Consider the following 17202-nt stretch of genomic DNA (forward strand, 5'->3'; position numbering starts at 1 on the left):
TTTGCCTGCCAGGAATAGTTTCAGAGCCTAGTCAGGGGCCCCCTACCTCTCCCTGCCTATACCTTAACCCTTTCCTTACTCTCCTTACTCAATTGGATAGTTGTTGAAGCTGGTGATGGTACACAGAGGTTCCTTTTGTTACTCCACTTTTGTTTATGCTTGAAATTTTCCGTAATAAAAAAGTTAAATCATCTCCCTACCCTCACCACCACCATCCTGATCCAAGCTGCCAGATCTCCTGGTAGGACTTTTTTTTTTTTTTTTTTAAGATTTTATTTAATTATTTGAGAGAGAGCATGAGCAGGAAGGGGTGGGGGGAGAGGGAGATGCAGACTCCCCGCTGAGCCAGGAGCCCAATGTGGGGCTCCTTCCCAAGATTCCGAGAACATGACCTGAGTCGAAGGCAGACGCCTAATGGACTGAGCACCCAGATGCCCTCCTGTTGGAACTATTGCGGTAACTTCCTAACTGAGCTCCTGCTTCCCCTCTCACCTCCACCACCACTCTCTGCTTTTAATCTAACCTCTCCCCACCGCCACCCCCCCAACCAGCCCACAGCCAGTATGATCTCATTAAAATGAAAGTCAGACCATGTCACTCCTCTGCTTGAAACTCTCCAAGGCTCCCCATTTCATTCAGAGTGAAAGTCAGTCTTAATAGTCTTCAAGATCCTACACTATTTGCTCCCCAGCCCTTTATCACTTAAACCTTATCTCCTTGCAGTCTCTCCCTTTGATCATTCCATTCCAGTCATGCTGTTTTTCCTCAAACCAATGAGGCACACTGACACCACAGGACCTTTGCACTTACTGCTCCTTCTGCAGTGAATTATCCTCTTCCCTTGGGCATACACATGACTCACTTCGCCTCCTTCATGTCTTTGCTCAAATATCTCTTTTTCAGGCCTTTCCAATCACCTTATTTGAGACTGAACATCTAATCAACCATACACACACATACACACACGCACAGGCACACATATATACATCTTAACCTCTTGCCTTGCTTTATTTCTTCTGCTTAGCACCTTATTTACTATAGTTTGACTTATTTATCCTGTTTATGGTTTGTCTCCACCATCAGAATGTAAGCCCTCTGCAGGCAGGGATTTTTGTCTATTCACTGCTCTACCCCCAGCACACAGTAGCTACCCAATAAATACTCATTGAATGAATGGATGAATGATGGCACTCCGATATGCAACCCCTGCCCACCTGTCCAGGCACATCTCTCACCTCCTGCCTCCTCTCCTTCCGTCCCAATGAATATTTGACAACTGAATCCCTGGCACTCATCAGGGTCATTTAGACTGCTACTTTGCCTGCAGGATGCCCTCCTCTTCCTTCCTGGCCAGATCCCCAGTCTTTTAAGGCTCACACTGGACCCTCTCTCCTACCACTCTTGGAGCCCCTTGGGACAAGAATGACATCTTTTTCTTAAGATTTATTTATTTATTCATGAGAGACGCACAGAGAGGCTAAGACATAGGCAGAGGGAGGAGCAGGCTCCTTGTGGGGAGCCCAATGTGGGACCTGGTCCCGGATCCCGGGATCACACCCTGAGCCGAAGGCAGATGCTCAACTGCTGAGCCACCCAGATGTTCCAGGAACGACGTATTGTCTATTTAACACATTGGGACCTAGCAGGTGCTCAATAGGTATCTAGTGAACAAATAATAATATTTGCATTTACTGAATGCTTTCCATGCTCAGCGCTCTCATTCGTGATCTGGACAACAACCTATGGGGTAGGGTTTCATTACTAAACCCATTTTCATGGATAAATTACGGGAGGGTCAGAGAAGTTAAGAGTGTGGCAAGGGGCAGACTGGAGGGGATCCCTGGGTGGCTCAGCGGTTTTGCACCTGCCTTTGGCCCAGGGTGTGATCCTGGGGTCCCGGGACCGAGTCCCATGTCGGGCTCCCTGCATGGAGCCTGCTTCTCCCTCTGCCTCTCTCTCTCTCTCTTTTTCTTTCTCTCTCTCTCTCTCTCTCATTAATAAATAAATAAAATCTTTTAAAAGGGTGGGGCAGACTGGAATTGAAAGTCTGTTCTGCTGGACTCTCGGGGGTTCCTGCTGCTCACCCCAAAATCGTGAGCAAGTCCCTTTCATTTCTGAGCCTGCTCAGGTTCCTATAACACAGTGGATATGACTGGATTGTTGGATACCAACCCACCCTGGCCTCCTGGGACAGTTGCCTCCTCGAGGGCCAAACCCAAGCCAATTTAAGTTTCTAAACATCATAAATGGAAACTGAAAGCTGAGAATAGAAACTAATAGCAAAAGAGATGAGGCCGGAAGTCAAGCTTGTTAAGGTGGCCCCAGAACTCCCAGCTGGACAGTCCCTCAGTGCCCCTGCTGCAGCAGAGGGATTCCAAGGAGAAGACCCCAGGTCAGCCCAGTCACCCCTGGTTGCCTCTCCACTCTGGTCCCTTTTCCCCACGGGGTGCTGGCAGTAGGCTGAGAGGGAGCCCCCTTGAAGAAGTGGGTGTATACAGGGAACTGGGTAGGTGTGTGGCTATATATCTGTGCAGACGGGGTACTCTGGCTCAGAGATGGCACAGGCCATGGAGCTGTATGACACCCCTGCCTCCAAGCTGGACTCCTTCGTGGCTCAGTGGCTGCAGCCCCATCGGGGCTGGAAAGAAGAGATCCTGGAGACTGTGAAGACTGTGCAACAATTCCTGAGGGAAGAGCACTTTGAGGGGGATTATGGGCCGGACCAGGAGGTGCGGGTGCTAAAAGTGGTCAAGGTGAGACTGGTCCCCTCCACCGACAAACCAGGGTGGAGCAAAATGCAGCATGAATGTCCTCATCCCAGAGGGTGCTGGGGACCTCCTGTCTGATTATCCTTAGCTCAAGCTTCTCCCATGTCAGGGCAACCCATGGAGCGGCCTGCCCCCTACCCTACCGTACTGCCTTGAGCAGAACAAGTCTGGTAAGGAAACTAATGGGAATAGTTCAGTTCTCTGGGATGCACTAGCCTAACCCCTTACCATATGCTAGCTCTAATTAATGCATACCTTACAGGGTATGCACTATTCTTTTCCCATTTTCCAGATGAGCAAAAATGGAAGTTCAGAGCCTTAAGATTCATAATGACCAATAGCAATATAAGGTCTCTGACTGGGTGAAAAGACCATCCATAAAATACACTTTGGGGATAAGTAGGGAAATTTTATTTTATTTTTTAAAATTTATTTATTTATGATAGTCACAGAGAGATAGAGAGGTAGAGACACAGGCAGAGGGAGAAGCAGGCTCCATGCACCGGGAGCACGACGTGGGATTCGATTCCGGGTCTCCAGGATCGCGCCCTGGGCCAAAGGCAGGCGCCAAACTGCTGCGTCACCCAGGGATTAGTAGGGAAATTTTAATATGGCCTGGATATTAGATAATATAAGGCAGTCATTGTTGATTTTGTTAGGTGTAATCCTTTTGTGGTTATAGGGGGTGGGGAATGCTCTCTTTGATTGGATACAAATGCTGAAGTATTCAGAGACAAAGTTCCTCGGTATCTGTAATTGCTCTAAAGTGGTTTTGATGAAGCAAATGTGGCAAGGAGTTTAAACTTGTTGAATTTAGCTGGCTGGGTATGAGTGCTCATTGGATTCCCTTCCTATTTTTTCCTATGTTTGAAGTTTTTGATTAGAAAAAGTTTTCTTGGGATGCATGAGTGGCTCAGCGGTTGAGTGTCTGTCTTTGGCTCAGGGTGTGATTTCAGTCAGGAGATTGAGTGCTGCATGGGGCTCCCTGCAGGGAGCCCGCTTCTCCCTCTGCCTGTGTCTCTGCCTCTCTCTGTGTGTCTCTCGTGAACAAAAAATAAAATCTTAAAAAGAAAAAAAAAGAAAGGAAGGAAGGAAGAAGAAGTTTTCTTTATTTTTTGTTTTTTTAAGAAGTTTTCTTTAAAAGAAGTTGAGAGAGGGAAGGTGACTTGCCCAAGTTCACACAGCTAGCTGCAATTTGAACCACAGCCAGGGCTCTAGGTTGCCAACAGTGATTTTCCCCCCATGCCCTTCCTTCAGCTGCTGCTTGTCCTACCTGCAGTCAATTTTCTGTAGTCAAAGTTAGAAAGTCCCTGGAGAATCAGACAGTCTCAGCCAAGCCTTTGTTTAAACATTAAAGAAACTCTAGCACAGAGAAGGTGAGAGATGTCTCAAGTTCACACAGTGAACTAGTAGCAAAGGCAAGTCTAGAATTAGGGTGTCTGACTCCCAGCCCAGTGCTCAGTTCTCAGCCACCTCAGAGGAAGAGCTTTAGAAATCTCAGGCCTCCAGCCCTTCCTTCCACCCACCCCAGCACCTAGAACCTGAGGCCATATGATTTAGACAGAGCAGGGTTTGACTCTTGGCTTCTTTCCTTTCCAGCTATATGATCTTAGACTCCTCTTGTCTCTCAATCCCTCTGTCTCCTCCTCATCATCATCATCTCCTCCTTGTCCCGCAAAAGCCTCATCAATGTAGGCTAAAAGATTTGCACATGGTAAATGTGCAAAAGCATCATTATAAAGTCTTACTCTGAGTCCAGCAGACTCTCCCAGCCCTGACAATCCTGAGGGTGAAGTGGATGAAAAAGAAGTCTGGAGACCAGAAGATGCTACCAACAGAATGAGGTTTTTTTTTTTTTTTATTTTTTTATTTTTTATTTATTTATGATAGTCACAGAGAGAGAGAGGGGCAGAGACACAGGCAGAGGGAGAAGCAGACTCTGTGCACCGGGAGCCTGACGTGGGATTCGATCCCGGGTCTCCAGGATCGCACCCTGGGCCAAAGGCAGGCGCAAAACCGTTGCGCCACCCAGGGATCCCCAGAATGAGTTTTAAAGACAGGAAGTGGTATTTACCCAGCCCTCAAATTCTGTCTGCAGCCCAGAGTTCCTCCCCGCCCCCCCTCCCCGAAGCTATAAAATAGAAGAGATACCTCCAAAACAATGGCTGAGGAGAAATAATGCTTTATCCAGGCTCTAAACTCTTCCCACTCCTGCAAAAACCCAGTGAGCTGGGCTGGTTCGCATGAATGAATGCTTATCCTTGAATGAGTTGGGTTTAAATAGATTTGGACGGGAGCAAGTCATGAAGCTTATTCTAGAATGTTCTTCTCTGCCTGGATCTTATTTGAAAAAGGCAAAGTCTAGGCTCAATTTTCAGCTTCGTCCCCACACCAGGTTCCATCCCCAGCCCTGCCAAACGGGGGGATTATAAAGCAATCTGCAGTGATTCCACCAGCAGGAGAAGTAGCCACCCTGAGGTCTGAGGCATCACTAGCAATCCCATCTCCCAACCTGGGAGGCCAGAGAGTTGTAGGGCTTTGTACACCAGAGACAGGAGGGGCTGGAGAGCAGGTCTAGACTATCCAAATATCAGGGATCCCTGGGTGGCGCAGTGGTTTAGCGCCTGCCTTTGGCCCAGGGCGCGATCCTGGAGACCCAGGATCGAGTCCCACGTCGGGCTCCCGGTGCATGGAGCCTGCTTCTCCCTCTGCCTGTGTCTCTGCCTCTCTCTCTCTCTCACTGTGTGCCTATCATAAATAAATAAAAATTAAAAAAAAAAAAACAAATATCAAATAGACTGCTCCAAATCATCCAGCTCAGGCTCCTTCCATCCAGATGGGGAAATCGAATCCCAGGCAGAGAAGGCATGATCTAAACCTAGACAAAAAAGAGGACCAGAAAAAAAAAAAAAAAAGAGGACCAGAGATATGTATATATGGCTGACTTCGTGTATGCCAGGCACGTGTCAAGTCCCCGACACACCTTATCTTACCAAATCCTCCCAGGAACCAAATGACTTGTATTCCATGGTTGCTCTCATTTCGTGGACAAGGAATTAGGCTTTGTAGATCACACAACTGAGAAACAAGGGCAGGAGTCAGGCAGGGCCAAAGCCAGGCTGCTCCATAGCTCTTATCTACCAGGCAATCCTGCTCCCCACTTTTCAATGTCATGAAATTACTCAGATGCCCAGAATGCTCAGAATACTCTGTGGAGTGGGCATCAGCTTTAGCGGTCCCGGAGAAGGCATCACTCTGCAGGTGAGACCACCCCATCTCAGAAGCACTACAATGTCATAAATAAGAAGCTGGGCCTCTGGAGTCAGGCTGCCTGGGTTCAAACCAGGCAGTACTATGTACCAGGTGTACTATGTGACCCTGGGTGAGAGATTTATTCCCTTGAAAACTCAGTTTTCTCACCTGGAAAGAGAGGATGTTAGTACCACCCACCCATCCTTCTGGGTTGTGGGGAACATCAAATGGATATTTCAGGTGAAGAGCCTCAGGGATGGCCTGGCAGAGGCAGTGGCAGGTGACAGGGCTCTGTGTTCTGCAGGTAGGCTCCTTTGGGAATGGCACAGTTCTCAGGAACACTTTGGAGGTGGAACTGGTGGTGTTCCTGAGCTGTTTCCACAGCTTCCAGCAAGAGGCCAAGCACCACCAAGCCATCCTGAGTCTGATACAAGAAAAGCTATGGTGTTGCCGTGATCTGCTGGCGCTTGGGCTTGAAGACGTGGAGATCATCCAGGGAGTCCCCGACGCTCTTGTCTTCACCATCCAGACCAGGGGGACCGCAGAGATCATCACTGTCACCATCGTGCCTGCCTACAGGGCCCTGGGTAAGAGGAGGGGAAGCCCATCGGACTCACGTGCTCACCATCCCACAGAGACCTGAACTCCCTCACTTCTTGTTCATGCCCACATGCAGACCTTGCTCAACCCACATCTGCTCAACCCACATCCTGAGCTGGGGGCTTAGCAACTACAGGACATGAGACTGGCCCAACTTGGGCCATTGTGTCACTCAACTTGGGAAATACTTATCAAAGAATCACGTGGATAAATATATGATTGCAAGAGGAGATGAGACCAGCAGAGGGGAATGTTTTAGAAGCAGAACCTGGGGTGCTTCTGTGGCATTTATCACAGATGCCAGGGCCTGTCATTGTTTGGGCTTTTCCAGAAGTAAACCCCAAGACAAGGGTGTGAGGATAAGCAGTCCCAGGAAATGCTGATAGGGAAGTAGGGGAGAGGGACAAGGAAGGGAGGAGGCATCACAAGGTTACCACCATGAGCCCCTGAGCTTTGTGCCCCTGGAGAACTCTAGGTAGCAGCACAGAGGACCCCTCAACTGAATCCCAAGTGGGATCTTAGATTGGGTTGTTTATTCCCATCACCCTTGGCTGAGGGCTGCTTCCTGGGACCATTAGCTCCCCAGCACTTCTGGTTTGTCCTCAGGCAAAGAATCCTCAATGTTTGAAGTAAACAGTATCAACTAAGACTCCAGACCACCAGGTTTCATCTTGCACCAGCTCCTCTTAACTAGAGTGGCTGCCACCATTTGCTTTGTAGAGAAGATGTCAGCAATGGGATCCCACCTAGGCAAGACAGAGAGTGCCAGGATGCATTAGTGATGCGTACCACCAAAGCACACCCTCCAGCCAACGTGCTTGAGCAGTCCAGCTTTCTTATCTGGGATGGTTCTCTGCTTCTGGTATCAGGAGGTTAGAATAAATCACTGAGAAAGAAATCCCAAACAGCCATTAAGGGAAACTGGGGTGTTGGGGACCTCGAGGGAATACAACAGTCCTTGAGTGCCCTGAGGAATTGAAAATCGACTTCTGGTTCTCCAGAAGGACAATCAAGGGACACCTAGGTGGCTCAGTCAGTTAAGCATCTGCCTTCAGCTCAGGTTGTGATCCCGGGGTCCTGGGATAAAGCCCCATACCAGGCTCCCTGCTTGGGATGGGGTGGGGAGCCTACTTCTTCCTCTCCCTCTGCTGCTCCCCCAGTTTAATTCTCTTAGGCTGTGAGGTATCAGATTTCCCCGGAGAGACACCCCCAGTGAATTAGTAGACTCCCCGCCACAGACCACTTATCAATCTGGGGATTCCTAAATCCCTGCTCTGCCTCCCACCCCAGGGCCTTCTGCTTCCAACTCTCAGCCACATCCTGAGGTCTATGAGAGTCTGATTGAGGCCCACGGTTTCCCCGGAAATTTCTCCCCATCCTTCAGCGAGCTGCAGAGAAACTTCGTGAAACATCGGCCAACCAAGCTGAAGAGCCTCCTACGGCTAGTAAAACACTGGTATCTGCAGGTGAGGGGGCTGCCAGGATGGAGCCCCTCAGGGGTGCTGGAAGAAGGCCTGATTTGTCATTCCAGGGAACTGCATCAAAGGGGAGGATGGGAGGGGGGATGGGAGGGGGGGGAAATGCTAACCTTTTATACTGTAGAGTGAAATAGTGGAGAAGGTAGAGGAGGAAGAGGAAGGGGAACAGAGACAAAAGGAGAAAAGTAAGGAACATACAATATTTCCCAGGACACAAGTGTTTCTAACACCCCAGTTGCAGTCTACACTGGCTAGTGTCGACTTCACTGAGTTCTCCAGACGTTAGTTAATCTCAGCTGGTTAAGGACTAACAAGAGGGAAGTTTCAGTTATTGCACCTCTACCAGTTTCCCCTACAGATCACCGTGTTCCTATCATGATCATTACCAAGTGAACATATCCCTAACAGCTACTTTTTAGATTTCATGTGTGATGGCTCTCATGGTACCAAGTATATTTCAAAATAGCTAAATGAGAGGTGCCTGGGTGGCTCAGTCGGTTAAGCCTCTGCTTTCAGCTCAGGTCATGATCCTGGGGCCCTGCGTCTAGCTCCCTGTTCAGTGGGGAGCCGGCTTCTCCCTCTGCCTCTGCTGTGCCCCTAACTTGTGCTCTCTGGTTTGCACTCTCTCTCTATCTGTCAAGTAAATAAATAAAATCTTTTAAAAAATCCAAATGAACAAAGTCATCTAAGCTTATGAAAAGCAGACACAGAAACAAACCAAAAATTAGAAAGTGGGGGAGAAAAGATACTTTCTTTTTAAAAAAAAAATCAGGGAGACCTGAGTGGCTCAGTCAGTGAAGTGTCCAACTCTTGGTATCAGCTCAGGTCATGATCTTGGGGTCCTGGGGTTGAGCCGTGGGATGGAGCCCAGCAGTCAGTCAGCAGGGAGTCTGCTTAAGGATTTTCTCACACACTCTCCCTCTGCTCCTCCACCCACCCTCACTGTCTCATTCTCTCTCTCTCTCTCAAATAAATAAATCTTTAAAAAACAAAATCAGAAAATTTTCAAAGTTAGTAAGTTTACAGTCACTCTGTTTACGGTGGGAAAACAGCCATTTTCTTATATGACTATCACATCAACCAACATTGTGATATATCCTCAGACATCAGTATTGCCAAAGCCAAGAGTAAAATGGGTTTTGTTGCTAAATGAATTACTTACAGGAAATGATGCAAGGTTTTTTGGCTTCAGAGAACTAGAACTCCATAGAATGATTCATTTGCTTGCTTTGTCTGTTTGAGAGGGCAAAGTGTTTTCTCTTCCTACATATGATATACATAGTTGTGGTGTTTTTTTTTTTTTTTTGTAATGTCCACAGGACATCATACATCAGCTTTGCTTTTAGAATCTTCCCTTCTGTTTTTGTTCAAGCCTCCTCCTTAAAAAAAGACTTTGATCACATATGGTTTCTCTCTCTTTTTTTAAAAAGATTTATCTGAAAGAGAGTGTGCATGCGAGCAAGGGGTGGAGGGGCAGAGGAGAGGGAGAAGCAGACTCTCCACTGAGCATGGAGCCTGCTGTGGGGCTCAATCTCATGACCCTAAGATCACTACCTGAGCTAAAATCGAGAGTCGACCATTTAACCAACTAAGCTACACAGGCTCCTCTATAAAGACGCTGTAGACAAGAAGTGACTGGTATCAATTAAGATGCTTTCTTTTGTGAGTAAGAGAAAAACCAATTCAAACTGATTTAAATAATAAGGACAATTTTCAGCTCCTTTGTGAAAACCCATACCAGTGGGAAGGGGGCTTCAGGCACTGTTTGTTGGGGTCTTCAGACCTGTCTCTCTATACTACCTCTCAGGTTGTCTTTCTGTGTCACCTTGGACTTCAGGCTGGTTTAACCTCATGATGGCAAAATGGCCACAGCTATTCCTGCCATCATGTCCACACACAGTAGATTTTTCTTCAAACAAAAGAACTGGGCTTCAATCAAATTGAGGCCAGCTTACATCACAAGCTTCTCCTGAACCAATCACTTAGCAAGGAGAATAGGTTTATGCTGAGGACCCCGTTGGGTCAGGATCCACCCTGGATTTGAGTGTGGTGGTAATTGCAACCAAACAGTGCAGCTACCATACAATGGAGAAGAAAGAAATGCTTTCTAGAGCATTCTTTGCTCCCCACAGAATCTCAGCATTGCCAACTTCTATGGAAACCTCCAACCTCCCTTTTTTTCTATCAGCAAAGAAGACTTTTCTTTAAAGGAAAACTTTCAGAAGCCCAGTATAGTAAAATGGAAATGGAGCTTCTTAAGCTGGGATCTAGTGGCAGAGGCCCAACCCACTCACTCTTTGGGACACCTCCTAAGTCCATTCCAGGAGTTATGTCAAGCATACTTTGTGGGGCACCTGGCTGGCTCAGTCAGTGTAGCATGAAACTCTTTATCTCATGGTTGTGGGTTCAAGCCCCATGTTGGACATAGACATTGCTTAAATATAAAATCTTAAAAAAAAAAAAAAAAAAGAAGGAGAAAGAAAGAAAGAAGAAGAAAGAAAGAAAGAAAGAAAGAAAGAAAGAAAGAAAGAAAGAAAGAAAGAAAGAAAGAAAGAAAGAAAGAAAGAAAGAAAGAAAGAAAGAAAGAAAGAAAGAAAGAGGAGTGCCTGGATGGCTCAGTAGGTTAAGCATCTGCCTTAGGCTCAGGTCATGATCCCAGAGTCCCAGGATCAGGCCCCGCATCTGGCTCCCTGCTCAGTGGGGAGCCTGCTTCTCCCTCTCCCTGCCCTCCAAATCTGCTCTCTCTATCTCTCTCTCTCAAATAAATAAATAAAATCTTAAAAAAAAAAAAAAAAAGAACGTAGTCTGAAACCCACTGGACCAACTGTGCCCCTTAATTCTAAAATGGGGAAACCGTTTAGAGCCAGAGGGGGAAGTGACTGGCTGATATTACACAGCTGGTAGGTGGCAGAGCTGAGACAAAAAGTTGGATTTTACAGTTTCTGGTCCATCCAGAGCCAACCTGACACAGTATCTTGGGGCCCCTCCTGTCTCTTTCAACAGTATGTGAAAGCCAAGTGCCCCAGGGCTGCGCTGCCCCCTGACTATGCTGTGGAGCTGCTGACTATCTATGCCTGGGAGATGGGCACTCAAGAGGATGAGAGTTTCAGGATGGATGAAGGCTTTACCACTGTGATGGAACTGTTCCAAGAGTATGAGTTCCTCTGCATCTACTGGACCAAGTATTACACATTCCAGAACCCAGTCATTGAGGGTTTTGTCAGGAAACAGCTCAAAAGAGACAGGTACTGGGCTCCCGCTTGTCTGCCACATCTCTCAGGGAACAGAATGAACTGAGGCAAAGGCGGTATCGCATCTCAAAATGGGTGGGCTTTATCAAGCAGTAAGACTGCACTGGGATCCCAAGACCATCTTTGAAAATCACCAGGGGTTGGGGAGCTGTAAGCCATCTCCTTGTTCCTCACGGAACCCCACCCTACTTAGTTCCCTTGCTTCCAAAAGGCCATTTCAGTGCATTCTAGCAACAACATGGAAAAGTGGAAAGAATCACACAGAGCCCTGTTTCATCCCAGCTCTGCCTTTTTCGCACCTCTGTGAGTCTCAGCTCCTCATCTGTGAAATAGGAGTAAGTGGCACCTACAATGCAGGCTGCTGTAAGAGTCAGAGAAAATATATAGTCTACAGGGTCTAGTTTATGGTAGATGCCAGAGACATGTTCACTATTGTAGCGCATGTAGCTCTATGTAGAACTAGCACCCATCCCCAATCTCCGGATGGCCACCATTTCAGTGAAGGCTGGCTCAACCTCCAGCACTCAGCACTTGTGTCCTTTGGCCCGAGGGCTTTCAGCCTTCCCCAGTGATCGGTGGAAGCTGGTGGATAAATACCCCAGCTCCCTCCCATCTCAGATGGAAAGACTCTCTGGATCACATGTGCTACGTTGTTGCCCAGAGTTCCTGCAGTGGGACTAACCTTCAGTTGCCCACAGTGGTAATCACCTCAATACAAACCCTTCCTGTCTCACTCTCCCACTCCCTTACTGGTGCTTCCTGGCATGTCCTTCCCAATACACCACTGCACTCAAATCCATCCCTCGGGATCCGCTCTAGGTCAGCGCAAGCAATATCCCAATAATGTTTATGGTTCCCTTATATGAGTCTTGGACCTCTTTTATATATATATAAAGAATATATATATATATATACATATATATACATATATATACATATATATATACATATATATACATATACATATATACATACATATATACATATATATATGAAAAAAATTAATCTCCTGATGCAAAGAAGGTTTATTATGAGACATCCAAAAATTTAAGGTTAGAAAGCCATCAGGACCTAAGCAAACCTGTAGACACCCCCTTTCTCTGCCACTCTCTTTCATGGGTCCACAGGCCTTCTTTCCTCTCACGGCCTCTGCTTCACTCCCCACACCTGTGATGAGGGACCTCCACCATCCCTGGTCTGAAACCCAAAAGGAACTAGTCTACTCACTGGGCCCAGGCCCTACATGTCGGGTCACCTGGTGGGTCACTTTGGGTCAGGGGATCTCACAATATAGGACACCCTGGCACTGCTCCCTATTTTAAGCAGACTGTTTCAAGGATGCAGGGATGTTGGGAGTAGCAAGCACAGAGCCTATGTGTCCAGCACACTCCCATAGCGTACTGTCACATTCTGTCATAGATAAAGTCATAGCTCCTTCCTAAGCCAAAAGCTTCTAGAGGGTAAGAACCAGGTCTTATTCATAGACTTGGCATCCAACACATGTGATCACCCCAAGCAACCTAGGGAGGCTGTTAGACCCACTTCAAGCCATTTTGCTTTAAGTACTCTTTCATCATTTATAGAGAAGAGAGATACTTGGTGGCAGCTGAACCTCTTCTCCATGAAAGCAGAGCAGATGGGTAAGAACACCCATTTGCTGGCTGTACGAACTTAGAGAAGTCTATGCCTCAGTTTCCTTATCTGTGAAATGCGGTCGACAGCAGCAGCAATAATAATAGTTTCTCCTGGGGCACTTGAGTGGCTCGTTGGTTAAGCATTCAATTCTTGATTTCAGCTCAGGTCATGATCTGAGAGCTGGGATCCAGCCCCATCTTAGGCTCCCACTAAGCAGGAGTCTGCTTGTCTCCCCTTCTCTCTGCCCCTTCCCCCGCTTGCACTCCTTCTCTCTCTCTCTCTCAAATAAATTGATCTTTAAAAAAAGAAAGAAACTAATAGTCTCTCCCTCTTAGAATTGTTAAAAGGATTAAAATAAGTAAATTCACATAGGGCTTGACCCAGTGCCTCAATAAATATCAGGAGTTGGTAGTGGTGGTGTTTCTATTATCCAAAGCAATGCAGCAGCCCTAGCCTCAAACTTACGTATGTAGCCTGCTCAGCAGACCAAAAGCCCTGACCTTATGATGCTCACCTGCCTGAGCTGGCATCTGTTATAGCTACCAAATGCCTTTGGGAATCATAACCATTCCACACCCCCAAAAGGAATTCTTGGAAACTTCATCATCCCCATCCTGTTCCTCTCCAGCAATGTTCTCAGGCCCTCCTGTACTGATGGGCCTAGGGCTCTGGACACCGCATGTGTTCAGTGATTTGATTCGATGATTGCTTGAGCAGGCTTCTTTTTGGCTTGCTGGCCCCCAGAAAGAGCCTGGGCACCCTCTCCTTGTGTTGCAGGCCCATCATCCTGGATCCAGCTGACCCCACCCACAATGTGGCAGAAGGGTACAGATGGGACATAGTTGCTCAGAGGGCCCGCCAGTGCCTGAAACAGAACTGTTGCTATGACAAGGAGAAACCAGTCCCCAGCTGGAATGTGAAGGTAATGACTCATCTTGGGGCTTTCAGGGGCTCAAAGCTCAGAAGGAGGTAACTGCATAGAATTTACTTATTTACCTTCTGTGTCAATGGAGCTTACAGGGCTTTAGAGCCAGGACAGGTGGCTCTCTGAACTTGGGGACAATTTTCAACCCTCTGAGCCTCAGGTGGCTGCCTTTCAAATTCATGTTCTCCTTCTCTTTCTCTTTCCCATAACCTCCTGGAGAATCAATCATACTCTCAATCATTGGTACATGAGCTGAGGCCAGCAAAGTGGATTCATCAGCTGTTTTGTGCCAGTAGTTAGGGCTGGTGGGGGGCAACAGCAGTGCAGAAATAAAACATGGCCCCTACCCCCAGAGGGCTCACTGGATTTTGGTAGGAAGCAAGCCCGTGAAACAAGTTTGTACAAAACTGCTAGAAAGAAAAGAATTGCCAGGAAAGCTACTCAGGGAATAAAAAATGCTAAATAATATTATCGTGTAATGGCAAACCTACTGTACAGGCAAAGATCATAATAATCAATTTTATTCTATTCCTACTGTACTTAATAATTTGCCAAGCACTTGTCTGGGGACAAGTCTGTAAAATAGAGGGGTTAAGTATTATCATCATCATCATCATCATCATCACTATCTTGAACATTATCATCTACATTTTACAGATGAATAAACCGAAGTTCAGAGAGGTTAAGTGAATTAACCAAGATCACACTGCTAAAAGCAAGGTCAGGATTTGTACACCCAGGTCTTCGTGGGGCCCACCAGCAAAATGAGGCCCACAAACAGACTGAAAAGTATATGCCTCTGGATTTTTCCTGAATGTAAAAATCATTGTGCAAAGAGTTTTATCTTGAAAAAATCAGAAGACTTGGAAATTCTGGGCCTATATTCCTTCTTGAAAAAGATCAGCTAGGGATCCAGCCCTGCCCAGCACCTTACAGGTACTGTTTTCAGCCATCAGAGACTCCCAGGCTCTGGAGCATGACCTCTGGTGGTGGCGAAGAACAGACTTTAGAGTCTTGACTGACCTTGGTCAAATACCTGCTGTGTTCCTCACTATCTTTGTGATGGTCAGTACATCACTTAACTCTGCTCGACCACAATGTCCTCATCTGTACAATAGGCTAACAGGAACCAACCTCATAGGGCTACTGTGAGAATAAAATACATTCAGAGGAGTGTGACAGGTGCCCAGCACGGGGCCTGGAAGGTAGTTGGCACAACTGAAATGTTTGCTGCTGCTGCTGCTGTTAGAGATACGAGGACAGGTAAGGAGAGCTTTTGCACGTCAGGCAGAGGAGTGTGGAATTAACCCCCTCTCCCTCTTCTCTTCCTTTCCAGAAGGCACGAGACATCCAAGTGACAGTGAAACACTGGGTTTATTCAGATTTGATCCTTAGGGTAAACCCTCATGAGCCCATAAAGAAGATTCAAGAGAAGATGTGGCGAAGCTGGTGCTGCTCAGGCTTGCAGCATCTGTACCTCCAGGAGCTGGGTGCCAAGCAACAGCTCCTCAGCAGCCAGTGCTCCTTGGCCGATTACGGTGTCTTCTCCAACACTCGCATCTGTCTGGTGGAGACCAACTCCCACGAGATCCAGGTCTTTGTAAAGAATCCTGATGGTGGGAGCGACGCCTACACCACTGACCCCAAAGGCTTCATCCTGGGCCTGAAACAGCAGATTGAATACAAGCAAGGGCTACCCAGAAAGCAGCAGCAGTTGGAGTTCCAAGGTCAAGTCCTGAAGGATTGGTTGCCTTTGTGGAACTATGGGATCCAGCACCGCGACACCCTTATCCTCTCCAAGAAGAAGGCTGAAAGGTTTCCATTTCTGCCCAGATAATACAGGACTCAGCCTATCAACCACTTCTTCCAGCCCTCGCCTGGGGAGGTGTGGTGTCTTCACCAGCTTTGGAAACAGCCTAGCCCTGTCAGTGGGGGAACAAGGAGGGATGTGAGACACTTGGTATATAATAGACAATGGCCAGACCACATATGAGAATAGGATTCTGACCCACACAGCCTCCGCAGTCCCCAGCCCGGGAAGCCAAGCCACCATCTCTGCCGCAATCAACCCCAAATCGTCAGGACTTGGTCAATAATCACCAGTTTCCCTAATTCCACCTCATTTCCAGCTTAGAGCCAACCAGAAAAAGCCAAATAAGCTCCCTAGCTAATCACACAGGGAGGCCCTGCTTCTAGTTAGCCAGGATCCTGGGATGGAGTCCCCAGTCAGGCTCCGTGCTGGGGTGGGGGTGGGAGGTTGGGGGGGGTTGCTTCTCCCTCTGCCCCTCTGCACTGCTCATGCTCTCTCTGAAATGAATAAAATCTTAAAAAAAATAAAATAAAATGCACTTTATAACTGGTTTTCAACAGCCTCTGGGCAATTTATCAATACTATTCCCTATCAAATCTATTTTTCACCTCTCTTTGCTTGAGGGGCAGAAAAGTGCCTCCTTTCCATAGGGTGGACAGGCTGGTCCACCCCCTATTTTTTATCCTTTATAATGTCCCAGTGCCCACATTTATAGGTAGTGGGAAAATTCTTCTTTAAAAAAAAGGGAGGGGCGGGCAGCCCCGGTGGCGCAGCGGTTTGGCGCTGCCTGCAGCCCGGGCATGATCCTGCACGATCCTGGATCGAGTCCCACATCGGGCTCCCTGCATGGAGCCTGCTTCTCCCTCTGCCTGTGTCTCTGCCTCTCTCTCTGTCTCTGTGTTGCTCATGAATAAATAAGTAAAATCTTAAAAAAATAATAATAAAAATTAAAAAAGGGAAGGGCGCCTGGATGGCTCAGTGGTTAAGTGTCTGTCTTCAGCTCAGGTTATGATCTCAGGGTCCTAGGATCCACCCTGAGTCCTGAGTCTTGCTCCCTGCTCAGTGGAAAGCCTGCTTCTCCCTCTCCCTCTGCCTGCTGATGCTCTCTCTCTCAAATAAATCTTCTCAAAAAATATTTTTTTTAATTTTTTAAAAAGGTATAAGTCACCTTCCTCTCTTTCATAATGGAAAAGCCCAAGGCCAAAGAGGGTTTTTTAAGATTTTTTTTTTTTTTTAAGTAATCTCTACACCCAGCATGGGGCTCGAACTTACAACCCCAAGATCAAGAGTTGCATGCTGACTCTCATTTGGTTAATTTTTGTTAGACACAATAACTTCTAACAAGTTCCCTACAGTGTTTCTCTTGCCTAGATGAATCTGGGGATTAGTGGAACAAACATAACACTGAACTGAAACTACATTGGATCAAAGCCTGGGAACCAATGTTCGTTTTGTCATTAACTCCCTGAATGACCGTAGGTAA

General features: G+C 47.1%; 1 protein-coding gene across 1 annotated transcript; it reads left to right on the forward strand.

Annotated features, from left to right (window-relative positions):
• The first annotated feature begins 2328 nt into the window (after positions 1-2328).
• OASL (2'-5'-oligoadenylate synthetase like) lies at positions 2329-16196 on the forward strand. The gene is made up of 6 exons (XM_041728390.1): positions 2329-2753; positions 6325-6607; positions 7911-8086; positions 11102-11343; positions 13762-13906; positions 15246-16196. The coding sequence occupies exons 1-6, from the start codon at positions 2556-2558 to the stop codon at positions 15744-15746; spliced, it is 1545 nt and encodes a 514-aa protein (XP_041584324.1). The 5' UTR covers positions 2329-2555; the 3' UTR covers positions 15747-16196.
• The last annotated feature ends 1006 nt before the right edge of the window (positions 16197-17202 follow it).

The sequence above is a fragment of the Vulpes lagopus genome, chromosome 14, assembly GCF_018345385.1.
Source record: "Vulpes lagopus strain Blue_001 chromosome 14, ASM1834538v1, whole genome shotgun sequence".
Taxonomy (NCBI): Eukaryota; Metazoa; Chordata; class Mammalia; order Carnivora; family Canidae; genus Vulpes; species Vulpes lagopus.

Excerpts from the sequence above, each read along its gene's own strand:
- OASL (XM_041728390.1), top strand. The coding sequence starts at position 2,556 with ATGGCACAGGCCATGGAGCTGTATGACACCCCTGCCTCCAAGCTGGAC. Across the intron at positions 2,754-6,324 it reads GGGTGCTAAAAGTGGTCAAG|GTAGGCTCCTTTGGGAATGG; the intron begins GTGAGACTGGTC and ends TGTGTTCTGCAG. Across the intron at positions 6,608-7,910 it reads GCCTGCCTACAGGGCCCTGG|GGCCTTCTGCTTCCAACTCT; the intron begins GTAAGAGGAGGG and ends CTCCCACCCCAG.